At 40.1% G+C, this 20259-nt stretch overlaps 1 protein-coding gene across 2 annotated transcripts in view; it reads right to left on the reverse strand.

Annotated features, from left to right (window-relative positions):
* Nucleotides 1-5586: 5586 nt before the first annotated feature.
* The window catches only part of kars1 (lysyl-tRNA synthetase 1), a 36891-nt gene continuing 22218 nt past the window's right edge, over nucleotides 5587-20259 (reverse strand). For both annotated transcript variants that reach the window (XM_048546468.2, XM_048546467.2), the window contains 7 exons: nucleotides 19380-19542; nucleotides 18703-18876; nucleotides 17257-17342; nucleotides 13411-13496; nucleotides 10140-10266; nucleotides 8401-8544; nucleotides 5587-6129 (listed from right to left, as the gene is read on the reverse strand). In XM_048546468.2, coding sequence (XP_048402425.1) covers nucleotides 6043-6129; nucleotides 8401-8544; nucleotides 10140-10266; nucleotides 13411-13496; nucleotides 17257-17342; nucleotides 18703-18876; nucleotides 19380-19542 — 867 coding nt within the window. In that variant the 3' untranslated portion in view covers nucleotides 5587-6042. The remainder of the gene's footprint in view (nucleotides 6130-8400; nucleotides 8545-10139; nucleotides 10267-13410; nucleotides 13497-17256; nucleotides 17343-18702; nucleotides 18877-19379; nucleotides 19543-20259) is intronic.

Here is a 20259-nt window from a genome sequence, read left to right on the forward strand (position 1 = left end):
AATAACAAGCGAAACAGAATCCCCCTCATCCTCATGTACCACCCCACCAACCTCCGGATCCAACGCATCATCCTCTGACACTTCCTCCATCTGCAATCCGACCCCACCACCAAAGAATTTTTCCGTCCCCATCCTTATCTGCTTTCCAGAGGGACCACGCTCTCTGGGACACCCTTGTCTGCTCCACACTACCCTCCAGCCCCACCACACGCGGCACTTTTCCCTGCAACCGCAGGAAATGCTACACCTGCCCCTACACCACCCCTCTCACCCACATCCCGGGCCCCAAGAAAACCTTCCACATCAAGCAGATGTTCACCTGCACATTTGCTAATGTGGTATACTGTATCCACTGTTCCCGTTGTGGCCTCCTCTCCATAAGGGAAACCAAGCAGAGGCTTTGGGACCACCTTGCAGAACACCTGCGCTCGGCTCACTCTGAACATCTGCACCTCCCAGTCACGAACCATTTCAACTCTCCCTCCCATTCCTCCAACGACATGTCCATCCTGGGCCTCCTGCAGTGCCACAACGATGCCACAGGAAGCTTGCAGGAACAGCACCTCATATTTCGCTTGGGAATCCTGCAACCAAAAGGAATCAATGTGGACTTCACAAGCTTCAAGATTTACCCTCTGCCTACCGCATCCCAAAATCAGCCCAACTTGTCCCTGCCTCTCTAACCTGTCCTTCCTCCCACCTATCCCCTCTTCCCACTCAGGCCCCACCCCCAGCTCCTACCAACTAGCCTCACCCCGCCCCTTGACTTGTCCATCCTCCCTGGACTGACCTATCTGCTCCCTAACTCCCCACCTACACTCACCTTTACTGGCTCCATCCCTGCCTCTTAGACCTGTCTATCTCCTCTCCACCTATCTTCTCCTTTATCCATCTTCTATCAGCCTCTCCCTATTTATTTCAGAACCCCCTCCCCCCCCCCATTTCGAAAGAAGGCTAGGCCTGAAATGTCAGCTTTCCTGCACCTTTGATGCTGCTTGGCTTGCTGTGTTCATCCAGTTCTACACCTTGTTATCTCAGATTCTCCAGCGTCTGCAGTTCCTACTATCTCATGCCAGTTATGTGAGTGATTAGATAACAAGTCAGCCTGGGGTAAGTAAACTGCAAGAAGATTTCAACTTCATGCTTATTTTTTCTAATCAACCAGTTGACATGTTATTACTCATTTCTAGAACTAAAGGCTCCTGGAACAGAGATAGGGACTTTACCTCTGCAGCACAGGAGCTCACAATTCCAAATAAATGTTTAAATGAAGGCCCGGATATAGTAGGAATGGACGATCAGACCCACCCCATTGATACTGAATAGAATCATCAGGCTGCTAATCTGATGTGACATTTAGAATGATTAAGGGGCTTGACAGGATGAATGCTGAGAGGAAATAAGGGCCCATGGTGTTATAGGCAAGGTACTAGTATGGAAAGAAGATTGGCTGTCTGGAAGAAAGCAGTGAGTGGGGTTAAAAGGGCCTTTCTCAGAACGGCAGCTGGTGACAAGTGGTATACCACCAAGGTCAGTGCTGGGACTGCAACTTTTCACCTTATACATTAATGATCTAGATTAAGGAACTGGGGACATTCTGGCTAAGTTTGCAGATGATACAAAGATAGGTAGAGAGCCAGGTAGTATTTCGATGTGGGGAGGCTGCAGAAGGATTTGGATAAATTAGGAGAAGTGGTAGATGGAGTACAATGTGAGATACTGTGAGGTCATGCATTTTGGTAAGAATAGAGGTATGGACTATTTTCTAAATGGGGAGAAAATTCAAAAGTCTGAAGTGCAAAGACTTGTGAGTTGTGGTCCAGGATTCTCTCATGGTATACTTACAGGTTGAGAAAGTAGTTAGGAAAGCAAAAGCAACTTTGCCATTTGTTTTGAGACAACTTGAAGATAAAAGCAGGAATGTTCTTCTGAGGCTCTATACGGTTCTGGTCATGCCACATTTGGAGTATTGTGCACAGTTTTGGTCCCATATCTCAGAAAAAATGTACTGGCCCTGGAGCGGGTTCAGAGGAGTTTCACGAGAATGGTCCCAGGAATGAAAAGTTTAATATATGAGAAATGTTTGAGGACTCTGGGTCTATACTCGATGGAGGTTAGAAGGATAAGATGGGGATCTAATTGAAACTTACAGAACTCTGAATGGCCTGGACGGAGTGGTTGTTGGGAACATGTTTCCATTGGTAGGAGAGAGTAGGACCCGAGGCCACAGCTTTAGAGTAAATGGAAGACTTTTTAGAATAGAGATAAGGTGAAACTTCTTCAGCCAGAGCGTGGTGAATCTATGGCATTCACTGCCACAGAAGGCTGTGGAAACCAGGTCATTGAATATATTTAAGACAGAGATAGATATCTTCTTGATTGTGAAGGGGATCAAGGGTTGTGGGAGAATGGGGTTAAAAATACTCATCAGCCATGATTGAAAGGCAGAACAGACTTGATGGGCTGAATGGCCTAACTTCTGCTCCTGTGTCTTATCGGGTGTTTCCGTCTCGTGGGAGAGTCTGGGACTAGAGGGTGTAGGCTTATAACAAAGGTGCACCAATTCAAGACTTAAATTAGGAGGAATTTCTTCTGAGGGCTGAGAGTATGTAGAATTCCTTGCAACAGAACGTGTTGGGATGGTGTCATTTATATTTATGGCTGAGATAGAATAATACTTGATCAGTTGGAAAATCCAAGGTTATGTAAAAATTTTATATAAAAGTTGGGAAAGTGGATGTGAGAAATGTTGGATCAGCCATGATCCTGTTGAATAGTAGAGTACGCTTGAGGGCCAAACAGCCTGCTCTGGTTCCTGTTTCTTATTGCCTCGCACATTGATTCATTCCCTGCTTTAAATTTACTCAACAATAGAATATTCACAACCCTCTAGTATAGAAAATTTAAGAGTTCTTAACCCTCTGAATGAAGAATTTGATCCTCCTCACTCCTGAATTATCAACCTCATATTCTGAGACTGCCCTTACGTTTTAGATTCCTTAGTAAGGGGAGACAACCTCCCAATAGCTGCCACCCTTCAGAAACCTCTGCTTTCACTTCATATTCTTGAAAACTCCAGATGACATAGAACAGATTTGCTGAAGCCGCTCATCAAAGAAGAGCCGTGTTGAGGTTGATTGGCTTGCCGAGCTGGTTTGTTGTTCCGCAGACGTTTCATTACCGTGCTTGGTGACATCCTCAGTGCAGGCTCTGATGAAGTGTCAGTATGTTTTCCCACCTGGTTTTAAAACTCTGGGGTCTGTTGCAATGGATTGCTTCACTTCCAGGTTTCCTTCATAGTGGAATGTATATGGGGTCAAGTTCAATGTGTTTATTAATAGCATGCTTCCAGGAATTCTCGTGCTTGATTTTGCCTAGCCTGTCCCAGGATCTTGGCGTTGTCCCAGTCGAAGTCGTGGTTCTCCTTGTCCACATGGATTGAGATGAGTGAGTATTGGTCATGTCTTTTTGTAGCCAATTGGTGTTCATTTACTCTTGTTATTAGTTTCCTTCCTGTCTGTCTGATGTAGTGTTTCTTGCAGTCTCTGCAGGGGATCTTGTAGATGACATTGGTCCTGGCTATGGCGGGGAGTGGGTCTTTAGTTCAGGTGAGCACTTGTAGTAGGGTTGATGTGGGCTTGTGTGCTACTGTGATGCCCAGCGGTCATAGAAGTCTTCTGGTGAGTTCTGACGTGTTCCTGATGTACGTTAGTGTGATGAGTGTGTCAGGGCGTGTAGAATCTTTGTGATGCTGTTCCTGTAGGCATCTCCTGATCCAGTTCTTTGGATATCCATTATCCTTGAACACTTGGAAGAGGTATTCCTACTCTTCTTGGCGTAGTTCTATGTTGCTGCAGTGTGTTGTTGCCCTTTCAAATAGCGTTCGCATGCAGCTTTGCTCGTGTGTGCTGGGATGGTTAGTATTGAAGTTCAATACCTGTTCAGTGTGTATGGCTTTTCGGCGTACTTTCATTTGCAGTTCCCCATTTCTCTTGCACTCAACCGTGGCGTCCAGGAATGGGAGTTGTTTTAAAAACCAGGCAGGAAAGCACACCAACGCTTCATCAGAGGCTGCTCTGAGGATGTTAACAAGCACGGTTAGGAAATGTCTGCAGAACAACAAACCAGCTCGGCAAACCAACCAACCTCAACACCCACAACCCGAGCTACAGATCTATTTCAAAACCTTACAGTAGACCTGTCTAGGGAACAAATCTAGTGGGCCTTTGCTGTACTGTCTGAACAGCAAGTGTACCCTTTCTTGGATATTGCAACTAAAACTGTGCATGGAACATGAGCTGTTTCACCAAAGTAATTGTCATTTGCTGGAGGTGAGATGCAGTATTGCAACAGGGAAGCTGTTGTAGTGATGACAAACACTTTTTTGATTCTAAGCTTCACTCAGTAGAGTCTGTGATTCGTCAGTGGGCAAGAATCAGAGCTTGCATGTCATTATGGAGTAGATGGTGACAACTGTCTGATGTAAGCCAACTCTGAGGAAGATCAGAAATGGGCCTTCTGTCAGCTGGGTTTTGCATGGTTATTGGGGGAAAAGAGCAGGCTAGAAGGCACTGTTACACTTAGCCATTAGGGCAGTTGTTGTCCAGTTCTTGACTAAAACCATCCATTGTTTTATGATGTGGTACCTGACCCCATGAATGTACAGGCATTGTGATGACCTTCCAGATGAACTGATCCCCATTGGCCCCAGAAACCAAATCCTTTCTCTGATTCTGTGCCTCATAATCTGTCTCAAAAAAAATTCCCTTTGTGTCCTTTAAAAATGGCACATAGTGTGTTCATATATGGGCTGCTACTGCACACTTCTTCACCTTTGTCTACCACCCGCATAAACCCTAGCATATGTCCCACTTTACAGTGCAGAACCCTAAGTTTGGAGGCTCTGTACAAGGCAATCCCCATCCCCTTTTCATTCAGAACCTGAGTTGAAGAATTACATGTAGCAATCCCATGCAATAAAAGGTTAAGTAGCTTCACTGACTGTCGTGTCATATGTAGGTTTCTTTTTGCCTTGAAGGGGTGTTCTTCCATGTCTATCTAGATTGATTTCATTTGCAGTCCCTAGTTAGTTCCTTAACTTGAAATCAGTCCCTTTTAATTTGTACTTTAGCCCAGATTCCTGTCTATGTGCACTCCATGTAAAAGGGAGAGCAGATTGGAGAACCTACTCATGGATCAGGCCAAGGTGGCATCTGATTGTCTGCCCATCTTCTGTGCTTAAATCCATGTTCAGTTATGCATGGAGAGGATGCATGCAAAGTCCAACGGCACAGTACAGGCCTCTTGTGAATAGTGGGCACAGTAGGGTTGAGGTGTATTCTCTACAGGAATTATATTTTAATTACGTTTAGTAAGTGTTGTTAATGGTTTGGTCTTTCATTATAATGATAATTTGGACAGCCTCTAGTGGGACAGTGTTGATTTAAACAAAGAGTAAAACAGCAATTTGGTGTGACCTTTGGTCATTAAGTTTCATACCACACTGGAAGTCATCATCCACTGAGCTACTAATAGTCCAGATCTATGCTGCAGTCAGACGTTCAGTATATAAATCACAGTGTCTCATTACATTGCCTTAGTTTATTGAGGATTCACTGAGAGACCCATTCACTTCATATGCATCTGAACTTCAGTATTAAAGAAACGAATCTGGATATACCACAGTAGTATAAAAGCTGTTAAGCAGTACAATTTTTAAAAAAAATTCTTGATTTGAAGTGATTTACAGGGATGGATAGTTGTTGTAAATTTAAAGAACAAATAAAAAACAAGCAAGCAATCTATCGATGTTGGCAGAGTTAAATAAATTTGGGAGACACCGAATACATTTACAGTATCTCAAGCACACACCTTCAGTAGCTAGTTTAATAAGAAATTTAATCACAGGGAAAGGAGACAGTAAGTGAAGCAAATAACATTAAAGTTTCAAATGTACTCGTTAACTATAAGTAGTAATTTTCTAACTACCACATTTCTCCTTTTCAATCATAATTCTGTATTCGAAGCTAATGAGCAATACTTCTATTCTGCTGAATGTTCATTTTCAGCTGAATCTGCAGGTTCCTTTTTGTTGTCCTCTGGTTTCATCGCCGGGAAGAACAAGACTTCCTAAAATAGAAAACACATTAACCACTGCTTTAATTATTTCTGCACCACAGAATATATTTGTTTTCCAGATGTGATAATACAGCTGGATCAGAGATTTTGTTTTTTTCTGAAATGTTGATTAACAAGGATAGATACTGGGCAGGACACCAGGGACAAATCCCTGTTCTTCTTTAAAGAATAGTGCCATAGGATTTTTGCATTAAACCTTCCTCCAAAAATGATACCTCAAATAAATTTGGTAATGTGTAGCTGGGCACCATACAATGACTTTGAAACAAGGTGTTCGCTAATCCTGTATGTGGAAAAAGGAACCTGCCATTCTGCATTCTGCCCATTTTACAAGTCTGCCTCTTAATAGTATTGGAGCAAATTATCAACACTGCAGACATTTGAAGAGCAGTTTTCTTTTAGAACCCCACCACAGGAGGAAAATCATGTACGAGGTTCCACAAATAGCAAATGAATGAAATGACCAATTAATCAGTTCTAGTGGTGTAAGTAAAGAGATGAACATTGGCTAGGACACTTGAGTCACAGTTCTTCTTTACGTAATACTTTGGGATTTTTCACAGCTATGTCAATTAGTAAACATGGCCACAGCTTAATGTCTCTGCAAAAAGACAGCATCCCTGCCAGTACAGCACTTGAAGTGTCATTCAAAAGGAACACCAACTGGGGCTGTGAAGTCTGTCTACAGGAATAGTCAGTTACATTGATATCCGATAATGGCAGGTGGCTAGTTAAATAAGATTTAACATAGGACAGAACATCTCCTGCAGATGTTTGGACAATGTTTTGTCGAGTAGTTAGGCTTGGCAGGCAGATACGGAGGACCAAGAGTAGATCTTCAGGGGACTCTAGCCATTAAGTACATGAAAGTAATAGAAGTCACTATTAGAGTGTCTTTCTAAATTTGTTCTCAAACAGCTGATATGGGGAAGACTGCATTTATTGGCAAGTCAATTTGCGATACCAAATGGTGGTGGGCAGTCATATTTTTAATCTGTTGAATCCATGTTGTATTAGTATTTCTAAAACAGAATTCTATAATTTTTTTTAAAACAATGACAATGAAGAACAATATATATCCAGGAAGAAATATCCAGCCACAATTAACACATTCAATGATCTTACGCATTTTAGATAGAACAGTTGTTATGGGAAGGTGACTATGGCATTTTTTTGAGCAGTTATTGATCAGTGGTTTTTAAGGAAAGGGGAACAACTCCTTAAGTATTTCAACTAGTATTGTTCAATGGTTCTTATTCATGTGGCTCTTTATATAATGTCTTAACCTGCCCTTTGAAAAGTAAAAAGAGTGGAAATTGATTTTGTTGCTGAGTGATTAGCATATTTTTACTTAAAATAAACCTGTTAACAGACGTTACATTATTAGAAAGTTACCAGATTTTTAATTACCTTTCATCCTGCTAACTAGTGTTTTGGAATATTTTTAGAGCCACAGAAGTGCACAGTATTTCACTCAAATAGCCACACCTAAAGAACCAGAAGTACAAGAGCAAAGTCCAATCCTGACCTCGCACAGCAACTACATACTTGCAGTTTCTAACATGAACTGGCCTTGCTTTCTTTATGTCCTCCAAAGCACAGAGAAGTTAGTTAAGATGAATTTCAATATCATTATTGTTGCTAATCCAAAAAAATCCAAACATAGATTTAGGTTTTCACTTCCTGATCTACACAGGCCAGCTAACAGCATACCAACACAGAAGAGAATCAATATTCAACAAATGTTCAAGTGGTGAATGTAACATTATACCTGTACACCTAAATCTGTTGTAAAATGTTTTGTATAACTACCAAACTGAAGTCTTGTATGTGACTTTTTAAAAAAATTAATTCATGGAATATGGATATCGCTGGGTAGGCCAGCTTTACTGTCCATACTGAGTTGCCCTTGAAAAGATAGTGGTGAAATGTCTTCTTGAACCAATACCGTCTTTGGTATATTGGGACATGCACAGTACTGTTAGGAAGGATGTTTCAGGATTTTGACCCAGTAAGTGAAGAAGTAGTGATATAGCTTCAACCCAGGATGGCATGTGGCTTGAAGGAGAACTTACAGCTAGTTATGTTCCAACAACCTGCGAGATCATCTCCAAGTTGAGCTTTGAACAATTTTGGACAACTCTGAAATGTTGAAACCAGCCATGGAATCCTAGATGCTGCTCTTGTTTACACCAGTTCTCAATGTATAATATGACTGTTTAACACTGCCTCTTTTTTTTAAACATTAAGAAATCAGTTTACCTTGATATTATTAGAATCAGTCAGGAACATGGTAAGTCTGTCTATTCCCATGCCCCAGCCAGCTGTAGGAGGAAGTCCATACTCCAAAGCTGTACAGAAGTTGTCATCAATAAACATGGCTTCATCATCACCAGCTGCTTTAGCCTGGAACAACATCAAAAAAAAGTGTTGGATTTAAAAAAAAATTAAGGCCACATAATCTTGTACAGGATCAAACCTTCCAACTTAGAAGTGTGCCCTAACAACTGTTATTTTATGATTTAAAAACACTCTCAGTGAATGCTAACTAATGTCAACTTTCTTTCCATGATATTGAGATCAATTTATTTCATATCATAAAACACCTTACACACTGGTGAGAAAACTGTACATGCTTACAACTATTTGGCAATTTCCCATCCCCACCTCTGCCCTCACGGGTCAATTTCATTCACTGCCATCGGGAATAGAGTAAATATTTAAATCTATTCTTAGACACATGAAACTAATGATATGTGTGCTTTGTAAAAAATGGAGCAAAAGAGACAGTGAGCAATGTGTTGGATGATAAGGTTAGCTGATGAAATTTATGGTGCCAGGGTTTTGCATCAGGATCAAGGAATGAGGCAATATCCAGCAGGCCCGAAAGCAGGTGGTTGAGCAAAATGGAAGTTATTACGGTCCAGTGTGCTGGAATGATGTGTGAACAGGTGAGATGAGATATTTCTAATTTCTGAACAAAGAAGTAACAAATCTCTAAAGTAGCTTTTGTGGAAGAACTAGAAGGGGCAATAATAAAAAAAAACTTTTAAAACCTAATTACTCATTTACTTTCAAGCTTATGTCAAACAGATTAATGACAGGCAAGGATAACCTTTGTATTTACAATAATGTTTATGAAGTTGTGAAGTTGAAAATACTGTTGGGATTGACTGTATTTCACAAACTACCAATGAGAAGACTGATATCAAGAGCAAATCCAAAAAAATTAATAGAGCTGAACTCAGTTGCAATTATCAATGACACAAACATCACAATAAAATGAAATGGAGAAATGTTTACAATTGTGTGAGAAAACAATTACTTGTTGTACATCTACAATTCACCACACTGAGGCCCTATTTTGCAACCCAAGGCTCTTGAATAGTTTTAAGTTCAGATTTTATTGACATAGTGATTTTCTTCCCAGAAGTGAATCTGTTGATAATTCTTTGTGCTGATCAACATAAAGGTCGTCAACCTCAAGGAAAGGAACATTAGCTTTATGCTTAAAAAAAACTCTAATAAGCTTCACGACTCCCAGGATCAAAGTACATAAAACATAAGACAGTACAACACAGGAACAGGCGCTTGGGCCCATCATGTCTGTGATAGCCATAAACGCCATTCTAAACAAATTCCATCAACTGCACATGGTCTGTATCTCTCTACTCCCTACATGTTCATTTGTCTATTTAGACAGATACACGTACAGACGAGGAACAGAGAGCTACAGACCATTTGCAGGCAAGATGGGATTAGTTTAGTGGCATTATATCAGCAGAGACATGGTAAGTATACCACCTACGTTACTCAGCAGATTTTGAACAAGGTTGCCAGTCCTATGGTAATTAATAATTTGAAAAGTGGAAAGCACTTTAAGGAGGTAATTTTGGTTTAAGAAATTAGGATTGAAATTTCCTTTCTCTAATTATTATGAATGGTACGGTATTATCTCTACTACTTGCAGTCTCAACCCAAGACCTAATGAAAATAATCACCTTTGCTTGATCTTCAAACAGCTGTCTTTGTTTAATAGGATCATTTAATTCTGTATAAGCATTGCAGATCTCCTTTTTCATAACAAAAAGTTCAAAGCGCTCTGTCAAACCCTTAAAGGAACGATGCCTAAAACAGATAAAAAAGTAAAAATTAGAAAGTTACTGAATTCATACAAAAAAATTGCACAGTCCTTCAAACAGTGTCTTCTTTAAATGTTGCATTGGTAGTAAATAGTTTGGTTTCTCTTTGGATTAAATGCCTAATATTCCCTCCAGCTTCATACAAAACATAACTTCTATTTGTATATTTTAATAGATTTTTATTTAGAATTAAAACACATCATACATTATCACTGGCAACCGACTTCTATTCAAATCACATACTAAATGGATAACTTTTATGTTAGGTGATTGAAAGAAGATTTGCACAAAGTTTCAGGTGTTCACCCTCATTAAGAGCTGCACTGATGAAAAATCATAATAAGCTCTGAGTGAAATGCTGTATATTTCCACCATTTTCTGTTTTAAACTATTGGGCCTGCTGTGTTGCATCCCATTGGTTGATGCAAGACCAATGGGTGCAATTTTGTTCGAATGAAGCCTTAAAACTCATAATGCTATGTATGCAATAGCAACAATATAACCTCGTGGGAATAGCAGAAAAAAACTGCTAAAAGAAATGTCAGAATATGACCAGTCAACACCTGCATAAATGATACACAGCTCCAGATATTCCTAAGGATAGATAGTGGAGCAGCACAAACTGGAGTTGTATGAAGGGAGACTATGAAATGTTAAGTACCTGGGAAATTGAAGATTCTCATGGGCAATTATCTGAATCTGGAATCCTCCAAAAAAAATGCTTAAAGTCAGAGAATTTGAAGGGTTCTGCTTTTATTACGTTGTTCCACAGGAAAGATTAGGCAGTTAAAGAACAGTGCAACTTTTTGGTAATTATTTAGGTGATGCTCCCAAATTACCTCATACCCTCTTCATCCCCAGCAACACCTGCCATGAGCACTTAGGACCTGTGACAACCGACACAGCTTTGCCCAGCCCAAACCACCACCAAAACCAACTAGATTCCCTAACCCGCTGGGTGCTGAACTTCTGGGACCAAACATCCTTCAACCACCACCCCCCACCCCCACCCAACACCCCTTCTCACTCTGAGCCTCAACTTAACTCCATATCTCCCATACTCACCCCAGCACTAACAATGACACCCCACCCTAACCTACACTGAGCACTCTTTCACCTCCATTGTACTCTTCACAACTGGCACCATGACCCCTTAAATAACATAGCACCCTAATCACTGTAAAAAGGGGTCATAGTCTGACTTCTCCAATATCCTGCACAAGAGGACAGCTGTGTTGATTTCATTAATACTCAGATTTCTGAAGAAGCAGGGATCAAAATTCTTCGTTAGAAAGGCAAAGCTCAGTGTTAAGCCCAGTTCTTTTCAAAATGATGGTCCTAGATTCAACTAATTTTTGTTGCATTTTACTTATTTTAACCAAAACAGTTTATCTTCATTTTTTTCTTGTCATTCACTCATCTTTCAGGGCAGTTTTATTATGACTTTTAACATATTTCCTCTCATGACTCCCACTGCATGTTATCTCTCAGTACCCTTGTAAAGGCTGAAAAATACCAAAGTCACCAGGAGGCTGGATTAAAAAAAATCCTTATATGCAGACACATCCTTTAATTGCAAATCAAACATGGTCTCACACAACAATTTTTATCCTTTTATCTTTGTGTGTCAAAAAAATGTACTGTATGAGTGAATAACAGAAAGCATTTCAGTCAGTTCACTGTGGTTGACAAACAGGAGGCTGGAAGAATACAGCAGGCCAGGCAGCATCTGGAGGAAAGGAGCTGTCAACACTTTGGGTATTATCCTTCTTCAGGACTAGATGTGGGGGTAGGGCCAGCTGCAGATAAAGAGGCAGGGAAGGGGCAGAGGTGGAATGGTGGTGATAGGGGAACGCTGGTAGGTATGACATGGTTGGTAGATGGGAGGGATGAATCTGGTTGATAGCTGGAAGGGAGGAGATGGGGCTGGAAGGGAAGGCAGGGGATGGGTGGCAAGGTTATTTGAAATTGGAGAACAGGAACAGCACCTCATATTCCACTTGGGAACCTGCAGCCCAGTGGTATCAATGTGGACTTCACAAGCTTCAAAGTCTCCTCTCCCCCTACCGCATCCCAAAGCCAGCCCAGCTTGTCCCCACCTCCCTAACCTGTCCTTCCTCTCAACTGTCCCCTACTCCCATCTCAAGCTCCACCCTCATCTCCTACCTACTCACCTCACACTGCCCCCTTGACGTGTCTGTCCTCTCTGGACTGACTTCTCCCCACCTACACTCACCTTTACTGGCTCCATCCCTGCTTCTTTGACTTGTCTGTCTCCTCTCCACTGATCCTCACCTCTATCCATCTCCCCCTCTCTCCCTATTTATTTCAGAACCCCTTCCCCTCCCCCACTTCTGAAGAAGGTCTAGGCCTGAAACATCAGCTTTCCTGCTCCTCTGATGCTGCTTGGCCTGCTGTGTTCATTCAGCTCTACACCTTGTTTTCTCAGATTCTCCAGCATCTGCAGTTCCTACTATCTCATGCCAGTTATGTGAGTGATTAGATAACAAGTCAGCCTGGGTTAAGTGAACCACAAGAAGATTTCAACTTCATGCTTATTTTTTCTAATCAACCAGTTGAGATGTTATTACTCATTTCTAGAACTAATGGCTCCTGGAACAGAGATAGGGACTACTCTCTCATCAACCATGTTATTGGATGGCACAATAGATTCAAAAGGTGCAAATGGTCTACTCTTGTTCCCCGTTTGTACATTCAATTTAATTGGAAATGCCAAAGAGGAGGCAAAACCAAAACAGCCATTCACATTATGACTGGGGAGATCAGGTCACAGGCAGTCTAGGAGTTGAAAACTCACTCATGGAAAGACAACATTATGAGTACAGTTCTTAATCATCTTTCCCAGTACTTAATACTATTATGATAAACTTTTTAGGCCATACTATTATACTTGTGACTTAAGCCTTAAGGCCTAGACACACCAAAACAAATAAGTTACTATATTGCAGCTGCATGTGTTTAGAAATAAGTGGCATGTTGGGAGGCAGTAAGGCAAAGCCATTACCACAGACTAGTTGTGCTTTGTCTCTTGTCCCCACTTCCAAACACTGAGTGCTGAACACTGCTGAAACACAAAAGTTGTGTTATGTCTGATCTTGTTAAACCTTACCATTTGGCCAGTGGGCTCATGATCTGAGGGTGATCGCAGATGAATGTTGGATTAATACACGTAACTTCCAGAAATTCACCGACCAACTGAAACAAAAGGATACCAATTAATTGTGTAAACTGAATTCGTTATTTAATATGCTGTAAGCCTCTTCCCAGCTCCATATAAATGGGAAGGCTAGCCGCAGGAAGAGCTGTAAAACCAGTTGGTAAATCCAAAACTGATAGCTGACTTTTTGGTAATCAAGCACCAGTATAGCAATCCCTCGTTAACACTGGAAAAGCTGCAAAAGGTATTGTTACTCTCTCAAAGTCATTAAAACAAATGTCCATGGAGGTACTGGCAAGCCAGCTCATGCCGTATTATATATTTCAGGGAATTTCAATTTAGGGGAAAGGTGATTTTCAAAATGGTTCTATTTTTGCATTGTGAATTTACAAGGGAAGTCATGGGTTGTCAGATCTACTGGAATTCTTTTTAAGGACATAACCTGTAAAGTTGATAAAGGGGAGCCACCAGATGTGGTTTATTGGATTTTGAGAAGTCTTTCAACAATGTTCCACATTAAAGATTAGCATGTAAAATGAAAACACATGGTTTTGGGGGTAGAGTACAGAAATAGATAGAGAACTGGTTAGCAGGCAGAAAACAAACAGTAGGAATGAATGGGTCTTTTTTCCCAGTGGTAGCCAGTTGTTACTGGGGTACTGCTTAGACTCCAGCTATTCATAAAATGTAATGATTTAGGTAAGGAAACTAAAAGTCATATCTCCAAGTTTGTAGACTAGGTGGAAGGGTGAACTGTGAGGAGAATCAGAAATACTTCACTGTGATTTAGACAAGTTGAGTGAGCAAGGAAGTGTATGGCAGATGAAGTACAATGATGTGGATAAATGAGAGGTGATCCACTTTATACCCAAAACAAAAAGACTGATTATTATCTCAATGGCAATAGATTGGGAAAGGGGAGGTGCAATGAAACTTGGATGTCCCTATACGCTTCTTGCTGAAAGTAGGCATGCAAGCACAGTAAGCAGTGAAGACAGTAAATGGTATGCTAGCTTCCTTAGTGAGACGATTTGGGCACAAACACAGGGATGTCTTGCTGCAATTGTACAGAAACAGGCGAAGTTATAATGGAGTCACACCATACCTGGAGTACTGTGAACGGTTATGGTGTCCTTATCAGAGACCAATGTTCTGGGTATAAAGAGAGTGCAATTAATTTAGCAGTCTGATTCCTGGCATAACAGGGCTAACGTATGAAGAGCGACTGGATCAGTCAGGACACGAGGATAAATCCTCGTAGAAACATTTTAAATTCAGGTTAAATGCAGAAGGGATGTTCCCAATGACCTAGTTGTCTGGGGTCGCAGCTTAAGGCCAGGGGGTCTGAGATGAGGAGAAACTTCTTCAGTCAGACAATGGTGAACCTGTGGAATTGTCTGCCACCAAAAGCGGTTCAGGCCAAATGTTTTCAAGAAGGATTTAGATACTTAAGCTGAAGCTAGAGAATGCAAGAATGATCAATGCACTCTGTAGCCTACTAAAACAAATTCCCAGACCTATACAAGAATGGAACGGCATCTTGAGTCATTGTAAAGTCCTCAATGGACCTAGTGAAAGAAGATATTGCATTGTACGTTTTTCTAATCCTCAATCAGGAATTTGTGTAATAAAGTCACCAACCAGGGTTGGGAGAAGGAAACCACTGCTTTCCACCAGCCATCCATGTATAGTATGTGGCCCTTGGAATGTAGGAGATATCTGAGAGACATCAATACTTTTGAGCACCACCGTGTGCAGGTCTTGTGGCACAGCGATAGTGTGAGACAAGAAGGTACAGGTTCATGCCCCAGCTGCTCTGGAAGGTGTTTGAACCGGGCAATTTAAAACAAATTGCCTTTATTATTGACCTGTAGTTGTGGCCAAATGTTTCAAGCGATGGATTTGAAATCCACTGGGGGCACAGGTTCAATCTCTGCAGACTATGCTTCTCATCCTTCCAATTTGAGAGAGGTCTTGTGATGCAGTGGTTATGTCTCACTTGCTCCAAACATAATAGCCTCGAACAGGGTGACTAAAAAAAAAATCTATACTTCACCGGAAGGTCTTTTGATGATCTGTTAAGTGCATTTGAGGGTTGTCAGATCAGCCATGATCTCACTGATTGGTGGAGTAGACTTGATGGGCTGAATGGCCTACTTCTGGGCATACATCTTATGGATTTACTGCTAATCCCCAGACTGGATGCACTCAGTCTGCAGGATTGACCTTGGTCCACTCCCCAGACCAAAATTATAAATGAACCCCAGTCCTGAATGCATCAGTTGACAGGGTATCCAAGCCCCCCGGCTGGAGACTGGACAATGCCCTTGACTGACTATGGTGGTGCCCCCTAATTGACGACTATTACCCTCAGACAGACATTCAGATAGGGCTTCAAGTCTATTTTGTGTTTTGGTGTTGTTGCTACATGCTGGTGTGACATTGACATTGCTCAGTGCAGTACAGCAACACATCCGCCCTTTGCTTGTTCAGTGCTGCCTGCCATTTTGTCATATGCCTAAGGGGAAAGCACAACAAAAGTACAGAGAGTCGAGTCTGTAAATTCTGAATGACGTGGTAATTTGTAAAAGCACAAGTAAAGCAGAAATGCTGGGGGCATCCATGTAGATGCAAAATGAATGACTGCTAAGAAAGCAAGCTAAGCGGATTGAGATGCACCCTGTTTTGATGCATGAGATGGGTGCCTGGCACTTGGTGAACTTGGTCTTGGTGAACTCTAAAACGTAGCAGTTAAGTGCTGATATTTTTAATGTGCATTGGAGAAGTGCCATCAAAAAGGTGGTGAAGCTGTTGCATCCATGGATGAATTGCTGAGTCTGTCGCTGCCCATGGACCGAACCCACAGAGATTGAGAATTGCTAGTCAACATGAATGCCACAGTAGATGCCAATATCTGCAGCTTTGGCCCATCAGTAACAGCTCTGAAGTTTATGTCAGAAATTGGCACCATCTAGTTTCTATCAACTGCCTGGAAAGGCTCAAACCTGCACAGAAATTAGGTGAGATTAGGTAACAATGAGATATTCATGCCTGCAAATAGGCTCCTCACAACTCACTGTGAGATTCTCATTTAGCCATTAAACTTAATGCGGATAATTTGACTTTTATCCCCTCAATGGTGAAAATCTAATTTTTCTGTTTTTGCTGTGTTTTCCCAAACCGAATATCTTCCATTGCCAATGTTGTTTGGAGGCTGGGAAAATTCTGTTTTATGTCTCTATGGCAATGATTCTTTACCATTTATCATTACAGCTTCTCGTGCCTGAACCATTAGCAGAATGGAAAGCATTAAAAAAATTTTAAAACTATTTATCTAAATATTGTTCAAAACACTTGTAAAATTAAAAATATTAACATTCTTGCAATTGAAATATCAACAAATCGCAAATGTGGATGATGTCATTTCAGGCTGTCGACCGTATGATGACTTCGAGGCTGAATTTCCAATTGACAGGTGAGAGCAAGGTTTTGAAATGGTTCTCATTGTCTTGATGACCTATTAGTAATCCCAATGCCTCCATGACCTGCTAAAATTTTCAAAGGGCTTCTATGGTAGTGACCCCCAAGCCTCTAATTAAACAGCTGTAAGTCTATTAAAGAGCTTGTTAACAGACAATAGGGAGAAAATAACATTTTTGAAACATAATACCAGGTTGAGTGAACCGGTACAGTCTTTCCTCTATCAAAACAGCATCGAGGACTGGGACCCAGCATGATCCGAGTGTCAAGTTCCTGACCCAGAAATTAGCCCGGGATTTCATATATTTCAAATCATACCTTGTCCAAAAGCCTGGCTGTAGACCTTGGATGTGGACATTCAACACCTTTCTGAATGCATAAATCATCAAAGAATTTACGGGCCTCTGTTTTAACAAAACAAAACAAGTTAATCTTACAGCAGGGTTAAGACTTGGAATTCTAACAAAGAAAAAGAGTCAAATTTAGTGTATTGCTAGTTGTTGGTATTTTTGATTCATACATGGGATAGGAAAAAAAGGAAACAAAAGAATTACTGGAGTCAATTTTGGCCTTAAATGGAAACCCAACAGTGGTAGCAGAGTCCATGGCTGAAATACTAAACAAGTATGTTTCTTCCTTTATTAAGGAAGATATTATTAACGTCATAACAATGAGCTGGTTGCTGATATATAGGACAGACTGTAGGGAAGCTGACTGAAGATACAAAGTTGACAAGTCACCAGGACTGATGGGAAGTGAGGATGCTGGGAAGTGAATGTGAAGTTTGGTGAGGAACTTGCAATGATCTTTCAAACCTTGTTTGATACAGGTGCTAAAAAGGATTGGAGAATTGCAAACGTTATAGCCCTATTTAAAATGAAAATACAAAAAATAAACCGGCAACTACAGGTAGCATATTGCTACCATCTTTCAGATTTCCAAGAAATCTGTCTTGAATTTTACTGTACCAGTAGTTATGTTGTAGATTATATTTTTCACGTGGGTACAATTAGTGAAACAGTAGGATGTGGAAACTATCCTTCTGTTTGCACTTATAAAGCCACATCAATAAAGCTGTTGTTTAAAGTAACTTAACAATAGGATTCTATCATGACCAAAAAGCTGTTAAAATAATTAAATATAAAAATTATATTGAAGAAATTTAATTGAAAGAAGTTATGAATGCAGGAAATCACAAATGTAGTACTTAAGGCAAACATCATTGATGTATTTAAAGATGAAGCTAGATAATTATGTCATCCAGAAGATCGCAATCGTTCTTTTTAAGACTTGCAGTCTTAAACAACCTACAAATTTAACAGGAAACAATGTTCCTGTTGTTTTATTACATCAAAAATTACCTGAAAGAAGTTTTTTCTGAAAAGAAGACTTTCTAATTTATTTAGGAGAATCGAGTGAGGAGTTGTGTGTGGAACATAAGCATCCTGGCAAAGACCTTCTTGGTTAGAATGTCCTAACTCTGTGCTTCACATTCTAAGTAATTTCAATGATTCTACAACAAACACGTAGGCAGTGTACTTAATGTAAAATGAATAACAGCATTATCCTTGGCTGCTACTGGAAAGGTAAAAAGGCAATCTCATGTTGAATAAGATGTGGTGTGATGGAAGAGGATCATGTGATTAACTGGGTTGTAAAAATAAATGCAAAGCTGTGGGAAGCAGGATAGAACAGCAAGTATCATATCACAATTTGCTATTTATCTTTTCAATTGACAATACCAGAAATAAATATTATTCTTACCTTCAGTCTCGTATTGATCAGCAGATGGAAATTTAACTCCCACAATTTTCTCCAGGTCTGTTGCCAAACTGACACGCTTGAATGGTGGTGTAAAGTCAATTTCACAACTTTGACCTTCAGGTCCATCAGGATGGTATATGATTTTGTAACTGCCTGTGATGTGCTTTACCATACCTGCAAAAACAAAAATTCATATGGGTGTTTTGAAACATTTGATCGAATTCAGCGCCTAGTTAGCTTTTCTTTCAAACATCAGTTAGAGAATATGCAATTTGCCTCAGGGCCCCCGAGACTTATTTTGGGGGTGTAGGCTGGGTAAAGATACAGCCAGTTATTCTTCTGTCTTGATCACTACGCAGTATCTCAGTCTAGAAAGTACGGTTGTAGCTATCGGATTTGACAAAGTTGAGCTAAAATTCAATGTCTATTCCCCACCCTAAGTTAGAAAGCCCACTCATTAATAATTATCACTTGGAAACAAGTGAAGTAAGAAACTGGAGTATGTGGGACTATTTTCTAGCAAGAACACACTATATTTTGGATAAGAACAAAACTAAGATCATGCCACCCAGAAGTATCATGCATTCTTTTTAAGATTTATAGTATTAAACAATTTACAATATTAGCAGAAAACAATTCTCCTATGATTTAATTACAACAGAAATTACATAACAAACCTGAAAGAAGTTTTTCTGTGATTTTCATTAGATCGTTGTAATCAGCATAGGCCATGTAAAATTCACACGTGGTAAATTCTGGATTATGAGTAAGATCGATACCTTCATTCCTAAACTGACGCCCAATTTCATACACTCTATCAAGACCTCCTACAACTAACATCTGAAAAATGAAGATACATGTTTTGGTTAAAGGAGACTCCACACATTCAACCAATCAAAATGATCTTTCCTTTCTGCATGTTAAATTACAACTCAAAACCACAAATTGCAGTCACAGATTGTATATTTGTATGGAAGACAATTTATTTCACAGCAAACTGTCTCCTGAACACCTCAATAGTATGTCAACAAGGGAAAAGCTAAGCAAAATAAGGTTTCATGTGAGTATTCTTTAAAGTACAGTTGACAAATTTTCATTGAACATTTGCAAGTCCCTCCTTTTTCAAAAACATTACTAGTTAAGCCTATTCATCCTAATTTTTATAATATCCATAAAAAGTTCATTTCAAACAAATATAAAATTCATAAAATCAAAATGAAGTCAATTTTTTTCACTATATACTGTACAAATTTCTCAATAAAATGTACATGAAAGTATTCATACTCCTAGCTTCTTTATAGTAAAGTGACAAAACTCAAGCCTATTTAGGTTCCAAATAGTAAAAATGGTTCTTCCTCCCATGTTTTGCAGTAACATGTTAATATGGTGTATGTACATCCACATATATTTTCAGCTCTAGACAAAATATTCCTTACAAGGAACAGCTAATTTATCACAATATTTTATAAGTCACGAGTGCAATGAAAAACCTTCTGGATCTCTTGTGCACCTGATTATTTTTAGAAGAGGATCAAAATGCCCAGCTTTGAGCTGTTA

Source organism: Stegostoma tigrinum, chromosome 16 (assembly GCF_030684315.1).
Source record: "Stegostoma tigrinum isolate sSteTig4 chromosome 16, sSteTig4.hap1, whole genome shotgun sequence".
NCBI classification, from domain to species: Eukaryota; Metazoa; Chordata; class Chondrichthyes; order Orectolobiformes; family Stegostomatidae; genus Stegostoma; species Stegostoma tigrinum.